The sequence below is a fragment of the Vulpes vulpes genome, chromosome 7 (assembly GCF_048418805.1).
Source record: "Vulpes vulpes isolate BD-2025 chromosome 7, VulVul3, whole genome shotgun sequence".
In the NCBI taxonomy this organism is placed as follows: Eukaryota; Metazoa; Chordata; class Mammalia; order Carnivora; family Canidae; genus Vulpes; species Vulpes vulpes.
In genome coordinates this window covers 74632652-74650033 of record NC_132786.1, presented here as the reverse complement: position 1 = coordinate 74650033, position 17382 = coordinate 74632652, and the positions used below count along the sequence as shown (strand labels likewise).

Sequence of the window (17382 nt, the reverse complement as noted above, 5' to 3'; positions counted from 1 at the left end):
AACTTCGTGATTAAACTTTAATGTAATTATAAGAGTTAATAACCTTAAGGAGAAAAATAATCAAGTCTCAATTATAATTTTCGGGTAGATTCTTTCTGAAGCAACATATCACCAGAAAATAATTACCCTTAATAACGTGGGAGCTATTCCATTAAGTTCTTTCCTTCATTAAAAAAAAAGTACATAATTTTGAAGGAAACAGAAGAAATCATGAGAGAATGAGCCCCATTTGATCTACTCTACACATCAGATGCCTGTATCAGCAGTATTGCACTTTTCCATTTACTTTGAGAATGTTGTAAAAACAATCACATTTCTCTTCCTATATCTAAGAAACTGATGCTGCTGGGAAAACCTTGGTGATTGGTGCCACGGCAGAAGCATCATTTCTGATATCTGCCTTGTTCATTCCCATTAGTGATCTTTGTATGTAGTGCTTTTTAATTATTTTTAATCTTTCTTAAGATTCCCAAGTCCTCAGTCCCAACGCATCTATCTCATCATCTTCATAAGATAATCCAAGTACTAATCACTATATCCCTATTGATAAAATATCCTCCATATATAATACAGTTTATCTCTTTATTAAGTACTTCTTATGTATTATCACCTTACATTTAGATTTCACAGGAACCCTAGAAAATATTACCAACCCCATATTATAGATAAGGAAACAATGATTTAAAGAAGTTTTGTCAAAAAAAAAAAAAAAAAAAGAAGAAGTTTTGTCACTTGACCAAGACCACCAAATAGTGTGTGGTTAACTGGATGCAAACTAATTATAAAGCCTGGGCTTTTGATCACTATGTAAAATACAAACTGTCTAGTGTAAACACCTTCAGAAACTTCCCACTACCCCAAATCCTCTCTGCTCACTCATCCTTCTTCATTCAAGGCTTACTGCCATATCCCTCTTTAGACCCAAGGCCAGACCTTAATCCTCAATTACTAAGCCTACAGCACTTCATGTGTTTCTGGGATTTAAATGTTTATTCATAATTTCTTATCACATGATGAAGAAGTTCAGGAATTACAAGAATAAAGAATGAGTAAAAGCAGCCCAGTGCAGTGGGTGAAGCTGAGTAGAAGCGCAGGAAAAACTAAGGCAATGTCATTGATTTGCCTCAAGCTATTATCTGATGCTGGCTCCAACTCGGCCCACACATAAGTGTTTACAGATTAAGGGAAGAAATGAGAGATTAATAAACTTTGTGCTTTATGACTATAAAAGAAATTAGAATTTAAAAAACCCCACAGTTTATCACCTAATCAGTTGAAAACAGAGGCAGGTACATTTACATTGCTAGATTACATGATGACTTAACTTGTAAGATTAATCTTTTATAACCAGCCTAAAGTTTCCTTAATCAGAAACTGAAATATCATTTAATTTCAAATCAGCCTGTTTATTTATCTTTATATATTCAATATTACTATATATATCATTCATTTTTTAAATATACAGTATTTCCAGGAATACTTTACTACCTGCAAACCTTCAACTTCAAAAATATATTTAAGCACATATAATGTATTTTTTACATTAATGTATGTTTTTACATTGCACTAATACATTAATACATATATTAAGTAAATATAATGTATAATGTAAAGTACATATATTTTAAAGTACATGTATTTTTAAGTACATATATTTTTAAGTACATATAATGTACTTCCAAATTATTAATAATTATTTTCTCAATTTTATTTCAAATGAGGTAATTATCAAAAAGGATACTCATATTTAAGATTAACACACTTGACTTTCATCATGTTTGACTTTGCTTTATCTCTATTTACTAAATAGTGATTATTTAGGTAATAGTTAACCACAAGGAAAATTGTGCAGCATTCGCTTCTACAGATGACATTTTATGCCAGTTTTTCCAGATATTGACATTTTATATCTTGTTTTCTACTTACAGAAGTAGATAAAAAGTAGTGCAAAGCCAGTATCATCGATAAAATATATACTAAAATGCTGAATTAACTCCAGTAAATGAACTATAATTACAAAGAAAGATCATGCAGGGAAGTTCTTTTTCAAAACCTCTTGGTTTTTAGTCAAAGCACAGTGCCAAAACAGAGCCAGCCTTCAAATAATCTATGTTCCCTTCCTCTCTCCTCCCTTTCTTTCCATTTCACTTGTGTTTTCATTTTCTCTTTTCAAGTACTGTTCCCTCATGAGGACTACTGGAACTGTCTCCTAACCTAACCACCCCTGTCTTCAATCTCACTTCCTCCAGTCTGCAAAATGCTGCTGTGGTTATTTTTCTAAAACACAAACCCTAGCACTTCACTGTCCTGTTCAAAAAGCTTCAGTTCCCTGTTGCCTGCTGTGTCACCTTCAAACACCAGAATTTGACAGATATTTCTAACTAAGCCCAAGCTCATCTGGTCAGTCTCATTTCTAGGCTCCTCCCATGCCACACACTCAAATTCTTGCAAAGTAGATGCTCAGCTTTTTTAGAAAACGGGTTTTTCCTTATCTTCCAGTACTATTAAACTACTCTGTTTGTTTTTGTTTCATAAATCCACATATGAGTGAAATCATATGGTATTTGTCTTTCTGTAACTGATTTATTTCACGTAGCATAATATCCTCTAGTTCTGTCTACATTGTTGCAAATGGCAAGATTTCATTCTTTTTTGTGGCTGAGTAATATTTCTCTCTCTCTCTCTCTCTCTCTGCATGTGTGTGTATACACATCTTCTTTATCTGTTATTCAGTCAATGGACTGTCATTAATGCCTTTTCCCCATGTTGTCCACCTAAGAAATGTCACTTTTCATTCATAATTTAAATCAGGTGTATGTATTCTTTGAGGTCCTCCTTATGTATTTCCTTGTCTCAGCTTTATATTGTGTTCTAATACTCATGCCTTTATCATAAGATTTATCAAGTTGAATTCTTGTTGGTAATATGTTTGTGCCTGTCCTTTGTTACGTTATGATATCTGAGAACATACAGGACCATGTTTCATTGGTCTCTGTATTCCTGATGTCTAACACAGAACCCTATTATGTACCTTTATAAGATTGTCAATAAAATGTATATGGGATAAATAAATGATTCATAAAAGATGAAAATAGTTATAAACAATAACAACAAAAGACAACAATAAGAACATTGATAGGCATCTGTATTTTAAAAATATACCTTTAAAAGAGTATGTAAAGACTTTAGAGCTGGAAGGGATTTCAGAGATGAGAATATTTTAGTATAATCCTTCTATTTATTTTATTTTTTTTAATTTATGAGAGTCACACAGAGAGAGAGAGAGAGAGAGAGATGCAGAGAGAGAAGCGGGCTCCATGCACCGGGAGCCCGACGTGGGATTCGATCCTGGGTCTCCAGGATCGCGCCCTGGGCCAAAGGCAGACGCCAAACCGCTGCGCCACCCAGGGATCCCTATAATCCTTCTATTTAAAAAGTGAAGCTAGATGGGCTCACAACACAGAGGAAAAGTAATAGCAGAACCTAGACAAAAGCCTGAGATTCCAAGACACAGTCAATATGCTATGCCACTATATAACATAGTGTTGGTAGATTTAATTAGAAACCGAACAAAATTGTGATTCTGCTTTTTTGGTTTTTCAATATATTTTTGTAAATACAATTATTTCAAATATTTTTCTTACAATATATTTCTAAAAGTGATGATATGTGCTGAGCAAATATTCTGAAAAAATTACACTAATATCCACTCTCACCAAGCATATTTGAAAGAACCAATAAAATTACTTTTTGATAATCACTATTATAATTTTCATGTCTTTGTAAATTTGACAGATGGAAAACAATATTTTATTACTGGTTAAATTATCTTTATGTAATTACTAGTGAAGGTTAATGGTTTTTTTTTCAAATGCTTATTAACATTTACAAGTTTTGCCAACTGATTTCTTCAAGATGTCATCATTGATGTCAGTTACAGTGGCTCTTTTTACATTTGTGATATTATCCTTTGACCTAACAGCCCAAATATATCCCTTACTTTATATTTTGTTTTAAAACTGTATTTATGATATTTTTTAAATATCTGACAGTGCTGAAATTTTACTAAATCAAACCAGTCTATTTTCCTGTTATAATTTCATTCACTGTCCTATTAAAAAGCTTCCCCATTCAAATCTAATGAACCGTCTTTTATTTTTTTCTCTTCTTTTTCACTTAACTCTAAAATAAATTCCAAGTGGATAAGACTCTTATGTGGAGGAATCATGTCACTTGATCTTACTATGAGTTGATAATCAATTAATAGAATGTCCTTTTCCACAGAGTTCTAAGTCCATCTTTATCACATCATAAATTCATATGTAAGTATATACATATACATACAAACTGATTTACATATTTATTGTTATATATTTCTGGTGATTTCTATATAATTCAATTTACCATATTTCTATTCGGTACTAATTCCAATTTGTAGTGACTATAGCTTGTCATTAGACTTAAATATTAAATGTTTGGTAGAAATAAACTTTTCCTCAAAATAATTTCAGTTTTTATTCATTTATTCTCATAATTAAAATTTAAATATTGTTTCAAACTCTAGAAAATACTCCTTTATCATTTGGTTGGAATTATACTAAGTCTGACTACAGATTTACTCAGATTAATATTTTTCTTGTAATTAGTTTTTCTGTCTACAAACAAGGAATGTTTCTCAATAAAGTCATCTGTTAATATAGGTCTTTCAAATTCCTTGGTTCAATTTATTACAAAATATTTTATTTTATTATTTTTTTAATTTATTTTTTTTGGTGTTCAATTTGCCAACATATAGAAATAACACCCAGTGCTGATCCCATCAAGTGCCCCCCTCAGTGCCTGTCACCCAGTCACCTCCCCCCCGCCCACCTCCCTTTATACCACCCCTTGTTTGTTTCCCAGAGTTAGGAGTCTCTCATGTTCTGTCTCCCTTTCTGATATTTCCCACTCATTTTTTCTCCTTTCCCCTTTATTCCCTTTCACTATTTTTTATATTCCCCAAATGAATGAGACCATATAATGTTTGTCCTTCTCCGACTGACTTATTTCACTCAGCATAATACCCTCCAGTTCTATCCATGTCGAAGTAAATGGTGGGTATTTGTCATTTTTAATGGCTGAGTAATATCCCATTGTATACATAGACCACATCTTCTTTATCCATTCATCTTTCGATGGACACCGAGGCTCCTTCCACAGTTTGGTTATTGTGGACATTGCTGCTAGAAACATCGGGGTGCAGGTGTCCCGGCGTTTCACTGCATCTGTATCTTTGGGTTAAATCCCCAACAGTGCAATTGCTGGGTCAAAGGGCAGATCTATTTTGAACTCTTTGAGGAACCTCCACACAGTTTTCCAGAGTGGCTGCACCAGTTCACATTCCCACCAACAGTGCAAGAGGGTTCCCCTTTCTCCACATCCTCTCCAACATTTGTTGTTTCCTGCCTTGTTAATTTTCCCCATTCTCACTGGTGTGAGGTGGTATCTCATTGTGGTTTTGATTTGTATTTCCCTGATGGCAAGTGATGCAGAGCATTTTCTCATGTGCATGTTGGCCATGTCTATGTCTTCCTCTATAAGATTTCTGTTCATGTCTTTTGCCCATTTCATGATTGGATTGTTTGTTTCTTTGCTGTTGAATTTAATAAGTTCTTTATAGATCTTGGATACTAGATATTTTAAATATTTTTTGCAAAGGAAACAGAATTTCATTTCCCATATATTAGTCAATGATTTCTTACTAATGTATAGGAAAGCTCTTCATGTTTTAATATTATTTGATCATCTTCCTAAAGTAATTCCTTCAAATGTATTTTTTCAACTTATTGCCTTGAGATCAAATCACTTGAAAATACTCATACTTTTTCATATTTAGTAGTAATCTTTTTTGTTTCATGTTTGTCACATTGGTTACAATTTACAGAATATTAGTAATAATGGTAAGAGTACTAATCCATCTCTTTAATAGGAATAACAACTAGAAATATATAATTGGTTATAGGTTGAGTACTTTATTATGTCAAACATTTATTCCATTTCTAGTTTATGTACAGAAATGGGAGATATATTTTAATCAAATGACTTTAAAGAATCTTATGAGATACTTATCCTTGTCTTATTTGACCTCTTAGTGTATTTATAGTATATTTCCTAATATTAAGTCATATTTATTTCTTTTAGATAGCTTAAAGTTATTTTATGCAAACACAGTTGCCTCAAAATCAGACTGTAATATTCAGAGACATTCATAATTATATATTTGGAAATTTGCATTAAGTACCTGAAATCAATACTATTTCTAAAGAAAATAAGACGCTGGAAAATTCTACCTCTATACTAGCCACTGTGATCAGGCAAGTGTATAGTTTCCTCAGAATACTGAGTACTGAAATGGCTAGATCACCATCTCACTGGGGAGTTCAGGGAAGCTGTTAATTCCTCTTTATGTCAAGAAATTCAACCACAAAGTGAAGACTAACATTAAAAATATTCCAAAGTTGATTCCTCTCACAGGCTCTCACAGATTCTACGTGATTCTTAACTGTGTCTCCTTTAGCTTGACGAAAACTCACCCACGCAAGGAAGCTGTGAGAGTCTGAGCCTAGAGGGCCATCATCCCCTCTCAGGTATTCATGTTTTCATCAATTTGCTCACTTTGGTTAAATTTTCCCCCTAAGTGACTTAGGCACCCCTATGAAAAGGAAATGTGTACTACTTCCTCCTCACCACTGATAATTTGGAACAGATCTGACATCCAAAGTTTGGCTAATGAGATTCAAATTTCTAGTAAGAATTGAGACTTAGAAATATATACATGTTAATTTTAGCAGGTGCCCTGAAGAAATAGCTGCTAATTTGTAGAAATGTAGATGGCCTTCTGTTATCTACTCTATGAACCTAGAAGTGGGGAAAACCAATATAAACAAAATCAAACAAAGGAAACAGGGAGAAGTTGGGATTTCTGACCGGTTTTTAGTTCTTATAATCAGCCCTTTCGTTAGACCTTGTTGTATTCTGCCTTGGGGTTTCCTGACATACCTTCATAAATTCTTCCTTTTAGCTTAAGCAAGTTTAAGGTGGTTTCTGCTACCTACAAACACTCTTGTTTAGTATGCCCCAGTGCCTGCCCTGCCCCTGATGTGAGCTCAAGTACAGAGAAAAGGAGTGAGGAGATCACACTGGAATTCTACCCAACACTTTTTCTTTCTAATAAATAAGGTTCTCATGACAACAGGAAAATCTCTGATTCTATACAAGATGTAAGTATTAATATTTTATTGCCTATAGACCAGACTGAAAGAATTGACATCGTTGCTTAAGTTCCTGAAAAATCGGAACTCCTCTTCTTTATTTTATGTTTTTTCTTTTGATAAATCTTTGTATTTAAAAAATTTATAGAAACAGTGTTTTGTTCAAATGGTAGCAATAAAACTAATCCAAAAGGCAGGCCTTTGTTTCCCTCTGGCTCCCCAAGTACAGAGAAAAGGTTGAGAAAAGTTGTAAGAAACACATGAGTAATTCCAGATATGCTATGAATCAGAATGTGCTTAAAATACATATACCGAATATAGCTCAGGTAAATTTTTCCATTGATGAGAAAATAACAGTTTGAGTGATTAAATTCAATCAAACCACCATTGTTGTTTAAGCCTTTGATGGCAATAGTACTTTGTAGTTTAGTAGTTTGACTGTGTTTCACCTTTACCTAGTTGTTGTGTTAGAGAATAATTCTGGTCTGAAATACTAATCATTCACCATTTGAAATTCTAAGATTATTGTTATGTTCTCAGTTAAACAATAAAACTGGAAGAAGCATGACCTTTTAAACCAAGTATCTTTAAACCATTGCTTAATTAGGCATACTGCACACAAGGTTACAATCTCAGCAAGACTGAGTTTTAAACAGTTACTTTAATTTTATACCAATGGTCTGTGCAGCATCCAGCTGTTCTGGCTCCTATGTCTCCTGCTATTACAGACTGGAAGTCTCCCTTCATACCAATGACAAGGTTTTATTTACTATCACAAATTAAAAGGGATCGTGAAAAGCAATCTGCCTCGATATATCATTAATATCAGAAAGAACTGGTTTAACAGCAGTTTCTTTTGAAGCACAAATTGCACTTTATTGCAGACATTATCCAATATTTAAATGGACATTACTAGATAATTCCATCCAAAGTCAATTTTTAAAATTACTTATGAGTACCTTTCGTAGCTCAGGGATCCTGACAGAAAATCTGGAAGGCTACACTATACAAAATTGATCATTGCCTTACAAAGCTCATTCTTTGACAACTAGTAGTAGCTATGCTAAGACAAACTTAAGTATATAATAATTTTTTGTTGTCATGTACAGTAAGCAGCTCTGAATCTAGTCAAGTACATTCTCCACACCTCAGGGTATTCAAAACTGATTATTTCAAGGAAACTGGGGTTTGGCCAATGGTCCTCTCATATTTTCAGGCTTTGGGAAGTGAATTAGCCATCTCACTAGGTGAGAACACTGACCATCACCAACACAACCCACTCAATTGGCATGCAATTAACAGCATATAATAGCTGTTAGCTAGGTTCCCAGTATACACTCTAGATGTCTACTTCCAATTCCTACAAAAGCCTTGTCAAGAGCAATAATATTTAAGCCTATGGATTTGACGTGCGCTCCATTTAGCTATTAGGACATATCAACGTTCCTCCAGGACCAGCAAGTAGCAATAAGGGAAGTGGAGTGTCCAAAATTATGACCACTCCTTCAACCCAGAAGCTCTTATTTTTAACTGACTGAAATGTTAAATTTCTGAGTAGCAGTCTTTTGAAGATCGAGTCTAAAAAGCAGAGTATAAGGGAAAGCTCTTCATTTATTCTTAACAGAATATGGTAATCCCCGTATCATCAGAGCTTGAGAGAGTTGTAAATCTAGATCAAAGAAGATTATCTCCCTCCTCCTGAAAACTCTTTTAAAAATACCCTTCAGTGTTACAAGCATTACATTCTTGGCTTTGACTGTGGATACATGTGCAAAACAGCCAAAGAGAAAGCTTCTGCTTTTGTATAAAATTTTGTTAAATAACCTTGCTTATTAGGCTGTCAAAGTCCCATATGATACATTTCTTTTAGAAATAGTTTCCAAGAAAATCAATTCTCTCTTAAAAAATACGTAGGCTTGCTTCTATCATATAATGAAAGTTATGTATCCCACTGATGTCCCTTTACGTTTTGGCTGCTTGGGAAGCTCAGAACTTGATGGAGTCTTGTATCCCGGTTACCATATTTGTTTCTTCTTCCTTAAATGTTTTTGATAATACACTTCTATTTGAGCCACCCTATATATCTTTTTATCAGAAATAGGCAAGGCACTAATAATTAATTAACACTAATAAATAGCCAACAATGAAATTTAAAAATTGACAAACTCCCTGAAAATTACTAAAAATCAGGAGGATTACATAATCCATAACAATCTTGCTTATGCTTAGATCTCTCACCTTGTAGCATCAGCTGTTAGAATACAGACCTGTTTCAAGCCATTAGCAAAATAAATCTCCAGGGAGCTCAAAGAGATTCTCATTTAAGTTCATATACTAAAATTCATGTATTTTATATGATCCTCATATCTGGAGTATACTTACTCTTAGATAAGACATAGTTCTATATGCTTTAGTGGTTCCTGTTGCTTTCAAGATGAAGAACACATCTTAAGAATGGCCTGTAAGACCTCTTGTGTTCTATCTTACTCTTATCTCTGACACTCATTTCCTTCAGGTACGCCTGTAGAGGTGTTTCCCTACTGCAATCTCTCAGTTCAGCATACCTCTATTTTCAGCACTCACTAGAGATTATATTATTATACTTGTGTGTGCTTTTGTGATTATTATCTAAATTTCCAAGAAAATCTAAATCTCATTATCTGTTTTGACTATTTTTTTAGCCGTGGTGTATCTTTAGCACCTATCACAATGTTTAACACATTCTGTGTGCTCAATAGATGTATCTTGACTAAATTAATGGAATTTTATATGTGCTACTCTGTTCACAGTGAGTTTAAAGAAGCAAATTATGGAAGAGATCAGCCCTAAAAAAAAAATCACAAAAATAGCAGTCTGATATAGTAGAAGGGGAAAAAAGACTATAAAAAGGAGACAGAAGAACTCAGGAATCATTGGAGTCTAGAGGCAAATTGTCTTAATAATCATTAGGCATTAAGATGTTTTTAATAGTCTTTAATAACATCATTATATTACAGTATGGTATAATAATGAAAGTCATCAAGGGAAGGTTTAGCTTTTATCTATGATTAAGATAAGAGAGAAATTGGCAATTCACCTTTAAAATACTTTAATCTTGTGTTTCTTTAAAGATTTTCCCATCTGGAGTTGAGCTTCAATTATTGAGAAAATATATTCATTTACATTGCTCTTCACACCTCCTAACTTGGATAAATGAGAGTGTTCTCCAACTTCACGTTAGGATAAATAATCTTGTGTTATAATACTTCTTTTTTGCTCAATTTTTATAATTGCAAGAAAATTATTTTTAAATTCCCCTTAATATTTATATTTGTAATGAAAGGATTGTTATGTAATGTCTCACAAAAATTCTGCTGAAAATAAGGATACCCTGTGTTGAATATAAACCAAATTTTGCCTCATGTTCCCTGCACAAAGCAAAAGAAGAAGTTTCCACTTGAATTCTAAATTGAAGATGACCTTGTGCTTTTTTGAGAAAGGCTGGCAGCTGAGGTCACTAGAGTGTATTATGATGGACAGTGTAGTGCTGTGTGTGGCTCAGAGGCATGTCCATTGTGTGGATTACAGCCAAACAGAAAGAATTAGACAGCTCAGAGCATTCTATCATTTCATTTGAAAATAATGGTCAAAATCATGGGCAGCAACCATTACAACTTTCATGAAAGAGCAACAACATTCAACAATTCCATCACTTCAGACAGGCAGTTGGCTATTCTCAGCCAAATACTATGGGTCCAGCATATTTTGAATCAGCTTCTGTAACACTCACAGAAAGCAGTATTTCTGCTTCTGCAGGAAGCAAATCCCATCTACACTGCATCGTATGTAGTTCTATTTTACAAGATGTAGCCCATTGTTTTACATTGACCAAATCATTCAAAGTGAAACAAAGGAAGAGAAGACACAGAAACTTAACACAGCACTCTGAGAAGGTAAATATGTAGCAACTCCGAATCATCTACCTTCCTCAAGCCAACTTACTGTTTAAAAAGCTTAAAATCAGTTTTAAAACAAAATATCTATAATTCCTTCTCTAATAATGGCACAAACAAAACATTTTAAAAGAAATCTAATCTGTTGTCAGTGGTTCCAAATAAGTCTCTTAAGTTATTTCTGAAATAGTGGTATTTAAGTAGAATATTTTGATTGATAGAGGCTTATTTTTAACTTCTGCTTCTTTCAGGAGCAGATTAATGCTTCTTTCAGGAGTGCAAAAAAATATGTTAGAGATTTAAAAGCAGGTGGAAAAACTCACACTTCTGATTAAAAGGGGAACTGCTTCTAATCCTGAGCTTCCCACTCTGAGTATCTTCCCTATATGGGTGGGCAGGGGAACAAACACTGTCACTTCTAAAGTATATAAGGACAAAAAAAAGTTGTAACTTACCATTAAAATTTACAGCCCGAATATAACCAAGAAGCTCTTTCCCATCAATGGCACTCATTCGTGGGCAGAGGCCGATGTATCCAGGGCAGAGATCTTTGTGCATACTGTGCAGAGCATAAGCCATAGAATACACTGCATCAATTACAAACTGGACCTTTCCTTCCTGCTCATAAGATGAATCCCTTGCAATTCGTTCCAGCCCTGCAAAATAAAAAAGAAAACCATTAATTTGGTGTTAGATTTCACTAAAAGATGGCATTAGGGCTAAGATTTCCACATTTGAGGCACACTTAATGAGACAAAACTATTTGATTTTACTTTCAATTACTTTAATCCTATACTTACTGAGTCAGACTTTTAAACTGGGTATTGAATTTTTTATTTGGAAAGAACAGAAACTATTCTATTAGCAACAAAAAGATATGAACTAAAAAAAACCATATCATTTCATTATCTTTATTTCCACCTTACTGAGTCCTATTATGTTGTACATTCTAGTAATTACACAACATTTTGGTAGTGTCTTGATCTCATAAGTAAAATGTGTAGATTGCATTCTTTTCATCTACTTCAGTTTCAGGAGTATCATTTAATTAGTGTCTCAAAGTAAGGTCTTTTTTTTTTTTTTTTCACCCTGACATGCCTATTCTCATTTTGAATGTGCTTTACTTGGGAGCCCTTTTTGTAAATATTAAATGACAGTGTTTCCATAAGTGAACCAGCTATCTTCAGAAGAATCATTCAACTTAATCTTCTTCTTGAACTCAATTTTTCTTTTTCTTTAAGATTTTATTTATTTGAGAGAGAGAGAGAGAGCACATACCCAAGCAGGGGTAGGAGCTGAGGGAGAAGAACAAGCAGACTCTGCTTTGAGCTCAGAGCCTAATGTGGGTGGGTTCGATCTCATGACCTGAGCAAAAATCAAGTGCTGGATGCTCAACTGACTGAGCCACCCCGGCACCGCTTGAACTCAATTTTCTATTTTATTTTATTTTTAAATATTTTCCAGCTTTACAGAGATATAATTGGCATATAACATTGCTTAAGTTTAAGATATACAAAATAATGATTTTATATGTATATATTGTGAAATGATCTCCACAATAAGGTTAGTTAACACATTCATTACCTCCAATAGTAACCTTTTTTTCTCCCTTGTGGTGGTAACATTTAAAATTTACTCTTAGCAACTTTCAGGTATATAATACAGCATTGTTAACCATAGTCACCATGCTGTGCTTAGATCCTCATCAATTTTCTATTTCTATAGTAATTGATTTAATTTATTACAGAATCTAGTGGTCTGATAAATTAGTTTTCTAGGACTTTCCTGTCACCTAACTGCCAGCCCACATTTCCAATTGCCTATCATATTTCTATGTAGTCTGCTTCCATGTCAAACTCAATAGAGCTAAAACCAGGCTATCATTATAGGGAATTCCATCATTTTCCTAAAACCTCCAACTGAGGCATTTGCAGGTTTAGGAGTAGAGAGGGAAGATCAATTCTTACAAAGTATCTTCAAAGTGCCAAAAGGTATATTGATTCCTTCAATCTGCATTTGCTGTATGATCTAAGCTAAGATCCACACAGATACGGGAGCACTGTCTTCTCCCATGTGTGGCACTTTGTCTCCTGGGTCTTAGGACAGTGCTGCTATGTCAAGAATGGCATCAAGGGACTTTGTGAAAACAGCCCTTTCACCTTCTGCCAAAAACCTCTCTCTCATAGTTTTAACTACAAAGTAGACAATTCATAAATAAATATTGAAGAATGGTCACAGCAAACAAAAAGATACAGTTGTTTCTTAAAATATCTTATCTGGTGACCAACCACTCTGGTTAGTCCAGGATTGAGGGATTTCTCAGAACATAGGACCAAAACCTAGATATTCCTGGGAAGACCAGCATGATTGCCTATGAAAAAAGAGGCAAATGACATATCAACTTAATGATACAAGACAGAAATAACTACTTTGAGGTAGGTCTTTAGGTCCATAAGACCCCAGTTTCATTTATTTTGTATCACTAAATTTGATAACTGGAAATGAAGACTATAAATCCCAGAGCAGTCATTCCATTCTTGATTATCTTCTTAAGTATAGATTCCCTAGGGCCACTCCAGATTTACTGAATCAACATCTCCCATTTTGGGGACATGACAAATCTGTAAATTCCAAACACAGATATCTAACTGTCTTAGTTTGGGTTGATAAAACAAAATATCAAAGACTGGGTGGCTTATAAGCAAAAGAATTTGCTTCTCATAGTTTTTGAGGTTAGAAGTCCAGACTCAAGGTAACACCATGGTTAGGTCCTGGTGAAGGATGTCTTCTAGGTTGCAGGCAGCCATTTTCTTATTATATCCTTACATGGAAGATATATTTCTGGTGACTTCTTTTAAGGACACTAATCCCATTCATGAGGGCTCTATCTTCAAAACTTCATCTAATCCCAATTATTTCCCAAAGGCCCCACATCCTAATATCATCATATTAGGGGGTAAAGTTTCAACGTATAAATTTGAAAAGGACACAAATTGTCTGTAACACTAAAATTCCAGGTTATGTGGTTTGAATTGCTGATCTGTAAATCCCTCTGCTACAAACACACACAGACACATACACCCACATGCATCCTCCCCTCATCACCCTTCTGTGAATGTTATTGCTTGTTTTGCTTTCTTTTGCATACTTTATTTTTCTGTATGTGTGGATCCTCTAATAATCAAGAAGATGTCATTTAAAAAATTATCTATCTATCTATCTATCTATCTATCTATCTATCATCTATCTATCTATCTATCTATCTATCATCTATCATTTTCGAGAGGGACAAAGAGAGGGGAAATTTCAAACAGACTCCCCACTGAACAGGGAGCCTGACGCAGGGCTTAATCTCACAACCCTAAGATCAAGACCTGAGCTGAAATCAAGAGTCAGACACTTAACAGACTGAGCCACAAAGGTGCTCCTCTTTTGTGTACTTTATAGAAAAGACAGAATTTCTTTGTCTCTATTACCACTTAGTGGAGTATGAACAGCAGGCATAGAAATGGCAGAAAATGCCCAAGCCAAATTGATTCCAAGAAAGTAATGACCATGAGAACATTAAGGAATTTGGAAAATTTTCAGGATCCATAAAATATAGATAAGAGCTAGATGTGTATGAATGTTTTGTATACATTTTTTTAAAGATTTATTTATTTGTTCATGAGAGACACAAGGAGAGAAGGAGAGAGGTAGAGACATAGGCAGAGGGAGAAGCAGGCTCCATGCAGGGAGCGTGATGTAGGACTTGATCCCGGATCCCAGGATCATGACCTGACCAAAGGCAGATGCTCAACCGCTGAGCCACCTGGCATTCCAAATATTTTATATTTTTAAATTTACTCTATCCTAAAATGTTTTGGATTTAACATATTATGATTTTATTCTAATGCTACTGCAACCTCACTATCAATCTATAAAAGTATTTTTTCAACATTCAATAATTGGGATAAAGTTATATGTGACACTTTCATGATAAATTTTAATGGAGATGCCCTAATTTAACAGACAAGTTCTTTTTTAAAAGTATTTATTTGTTTATCTGAGGGAACGAGAGAGAGAGAGAGAATCTTAAGCAGACTCTGCACAAAGAATGAGCCCAAGGCAGCGCTTGATTTCATGACCCTAAGAACATGACTTGAGCCAAAATCAAGAATTGGACATTTAACCGATTAAGCCACCCAGGCACCCATAATAGATATACTCTTCCTTGATTTTTCCTAAAATGACTCAACTTTATATATAATAGATTTATAATTAATTCTCAACACCATACACCATACATCTTATTAAAGCATCTTCTTAAAGGGACATATTTATTTTTTTAAAGGGACATATTTAAATTTGCACTTGTCAAACAACTTATTTCTTTGACTAGCTATAAACTTCTAGTAGTATGGGCAGAGATTAAATATATCCAATTTTGCACTTTTTTTTTAAGCAAAAGTTCAGAAGGTTGTTTAGCAACTGTTGTCACACAAGTCAGTGGACACTATATGACTCTTTCCATAAGTCAATGTAAGTACATGGTGACAAACTAAAAGACTGAACATTATTACCATTTCTAAATTTAAATAGAAATCATTTTATTTCTTTCCAGGATGTTTAGACAATGTATTGTTTTATTCCCTAACATTTCAATTTCAGGAGGACCCTTAAGATTTTACAAGAGCTAGAGTTTGTGCCTCACTTCCTATATTTGCTTGTCTTATTCATCTAAAAGAGGAATTTAAGAAGCTGACAGTGACTCATCAACTTAATTGGCTGTAAAATTTCATTATGCTATAGTTTCTAAAGTTAGCGTTAATGCATTGCTATAAAGTGCTAAATATTGTCAAAGGCTATATGTCAGCCATCCATTTAAAACACTGATTGTAAAGTTGTGATGTGTTTTAGTATATAGCTTAAAATTAACAGCATATAGCAAAGTGTTTGCATGGTGGGAGATGAAGTCAGCCTCATAAATTTTATAGCAAGACTGATTTATATTTTCCTTAATGAAATCTAAGAATTCTGATTTGTGTTCCTGGACAACAGAGTAAATTCTTATTGGTCCAAGAAATACTATATATGCCTCAGTTAAGGTCTTTCAAACATCACGGGGTATCTTCTTGGTTTTCAAAAGGCAAATCTGCTCAAGTTTGCAAAGTGCAGTATATATTACAATTTAAGTTCCTAAAATAAGCCTGACTCGAATTTTAAATTCTTTGACTGACATAGTTGTTGAGCTTTGCTTTCTAAGAATTTCTGATTTCTCGAAGTGTAGTTTAGTTTTGTAGATTGAGATTAGAGGTTATTTTCCTTTTCCTGAAAGTATGTTAATATAATGATAATCCAATAAACTGATCAACTGAAGAAGAAGGAAGAAAAAAAGGAAGTTCTATTAGTCATTTTATTCCCAAGAAACCAAATATCCAATTGGTTGATTTTTTTACTACACTCTTGGCATGTAGTAGAAATAATCTCACATTCTAAATTTGTAGGTTAAAAAGTATTTATTTGGTTTCTCCCTGATTTTTTCTTAAGTATGCAGTAACTATTTTAAATTATTAAATTGTGTTCCTGCAATTAAGGTAGAGAGGATGCTAGGATGAAGAAAGAGAACCAGTGAATGGCTATTAATACATTTATGCATATCAGATCAGATTTAAAAGTCATTCTAAATTCCACAACTCCTTATGCCTCACTACTTGATGCACCAGAGAAAGGACTGTCACGTCCCACAACAAGCTTTCCCAATGCCCCCCATGTATGTAGTAACTGCAGAGTGAGTGGCTAAAATCAGTGAACCACACCAGTGACAATCCATGAGAACCAAAAAGAACTTCACTGCACACTAAAAAAGATCACTATTGAGTCCACACATATCATCTTTTACTGAATTTAAAGTGATTTGCTTTCAAGGATACAATAGGGGGAAGAATGGGAAAGAAACAAGCATATTCCATTATACAGGAACATCTCCTAAGCAGGAGGGTATGCAAATGACGCGTGCACTGCTCCCACTGGCACTGCAGAGTGATGAGAACATGGGCCCTGTGGTAAGGCAGAAAGACAGACTGCCAGAGGGAAGCAGCTGCTACAGGAGAATGAAGACTGACAAGTGGGGCATAATTTAAGTCCTGAATTATTATTATTCTGTGGTTTTCTTTTTAATTAGATAAAGAAACTAAGAATTAAAACTTGAATAATTTGCT

The 17382-nt window shown here is 34.1% G+C and overlaps 1 protein-coding gene across 6 annotated transcripts in view; it reads right to left on the bottom strand.

The window, feature by feature from the left end:
• The window catches only part of GRM8 (glutamate metabotropic receptor 8), a 746206-nt gene that overhangs the window by 264783 nt on the left and 464041 nt on the right, over positions 1 to 17382 (bottom strand). For all 6 annotated transcript variants that reach the window (XM_072764125.1, XM_072764126.1, XM_072764124.1 and 3 more), the window contains exon 7: positions 11638 to 11838. In XM_072764125.1, the coding sequence (XP_072620226.1) occupies positions 11638 to 11838 (201 nt within the window). The remainder of the gene's footprint in view (positions 1 to 11637; positions 11839 to 17382) is intronic.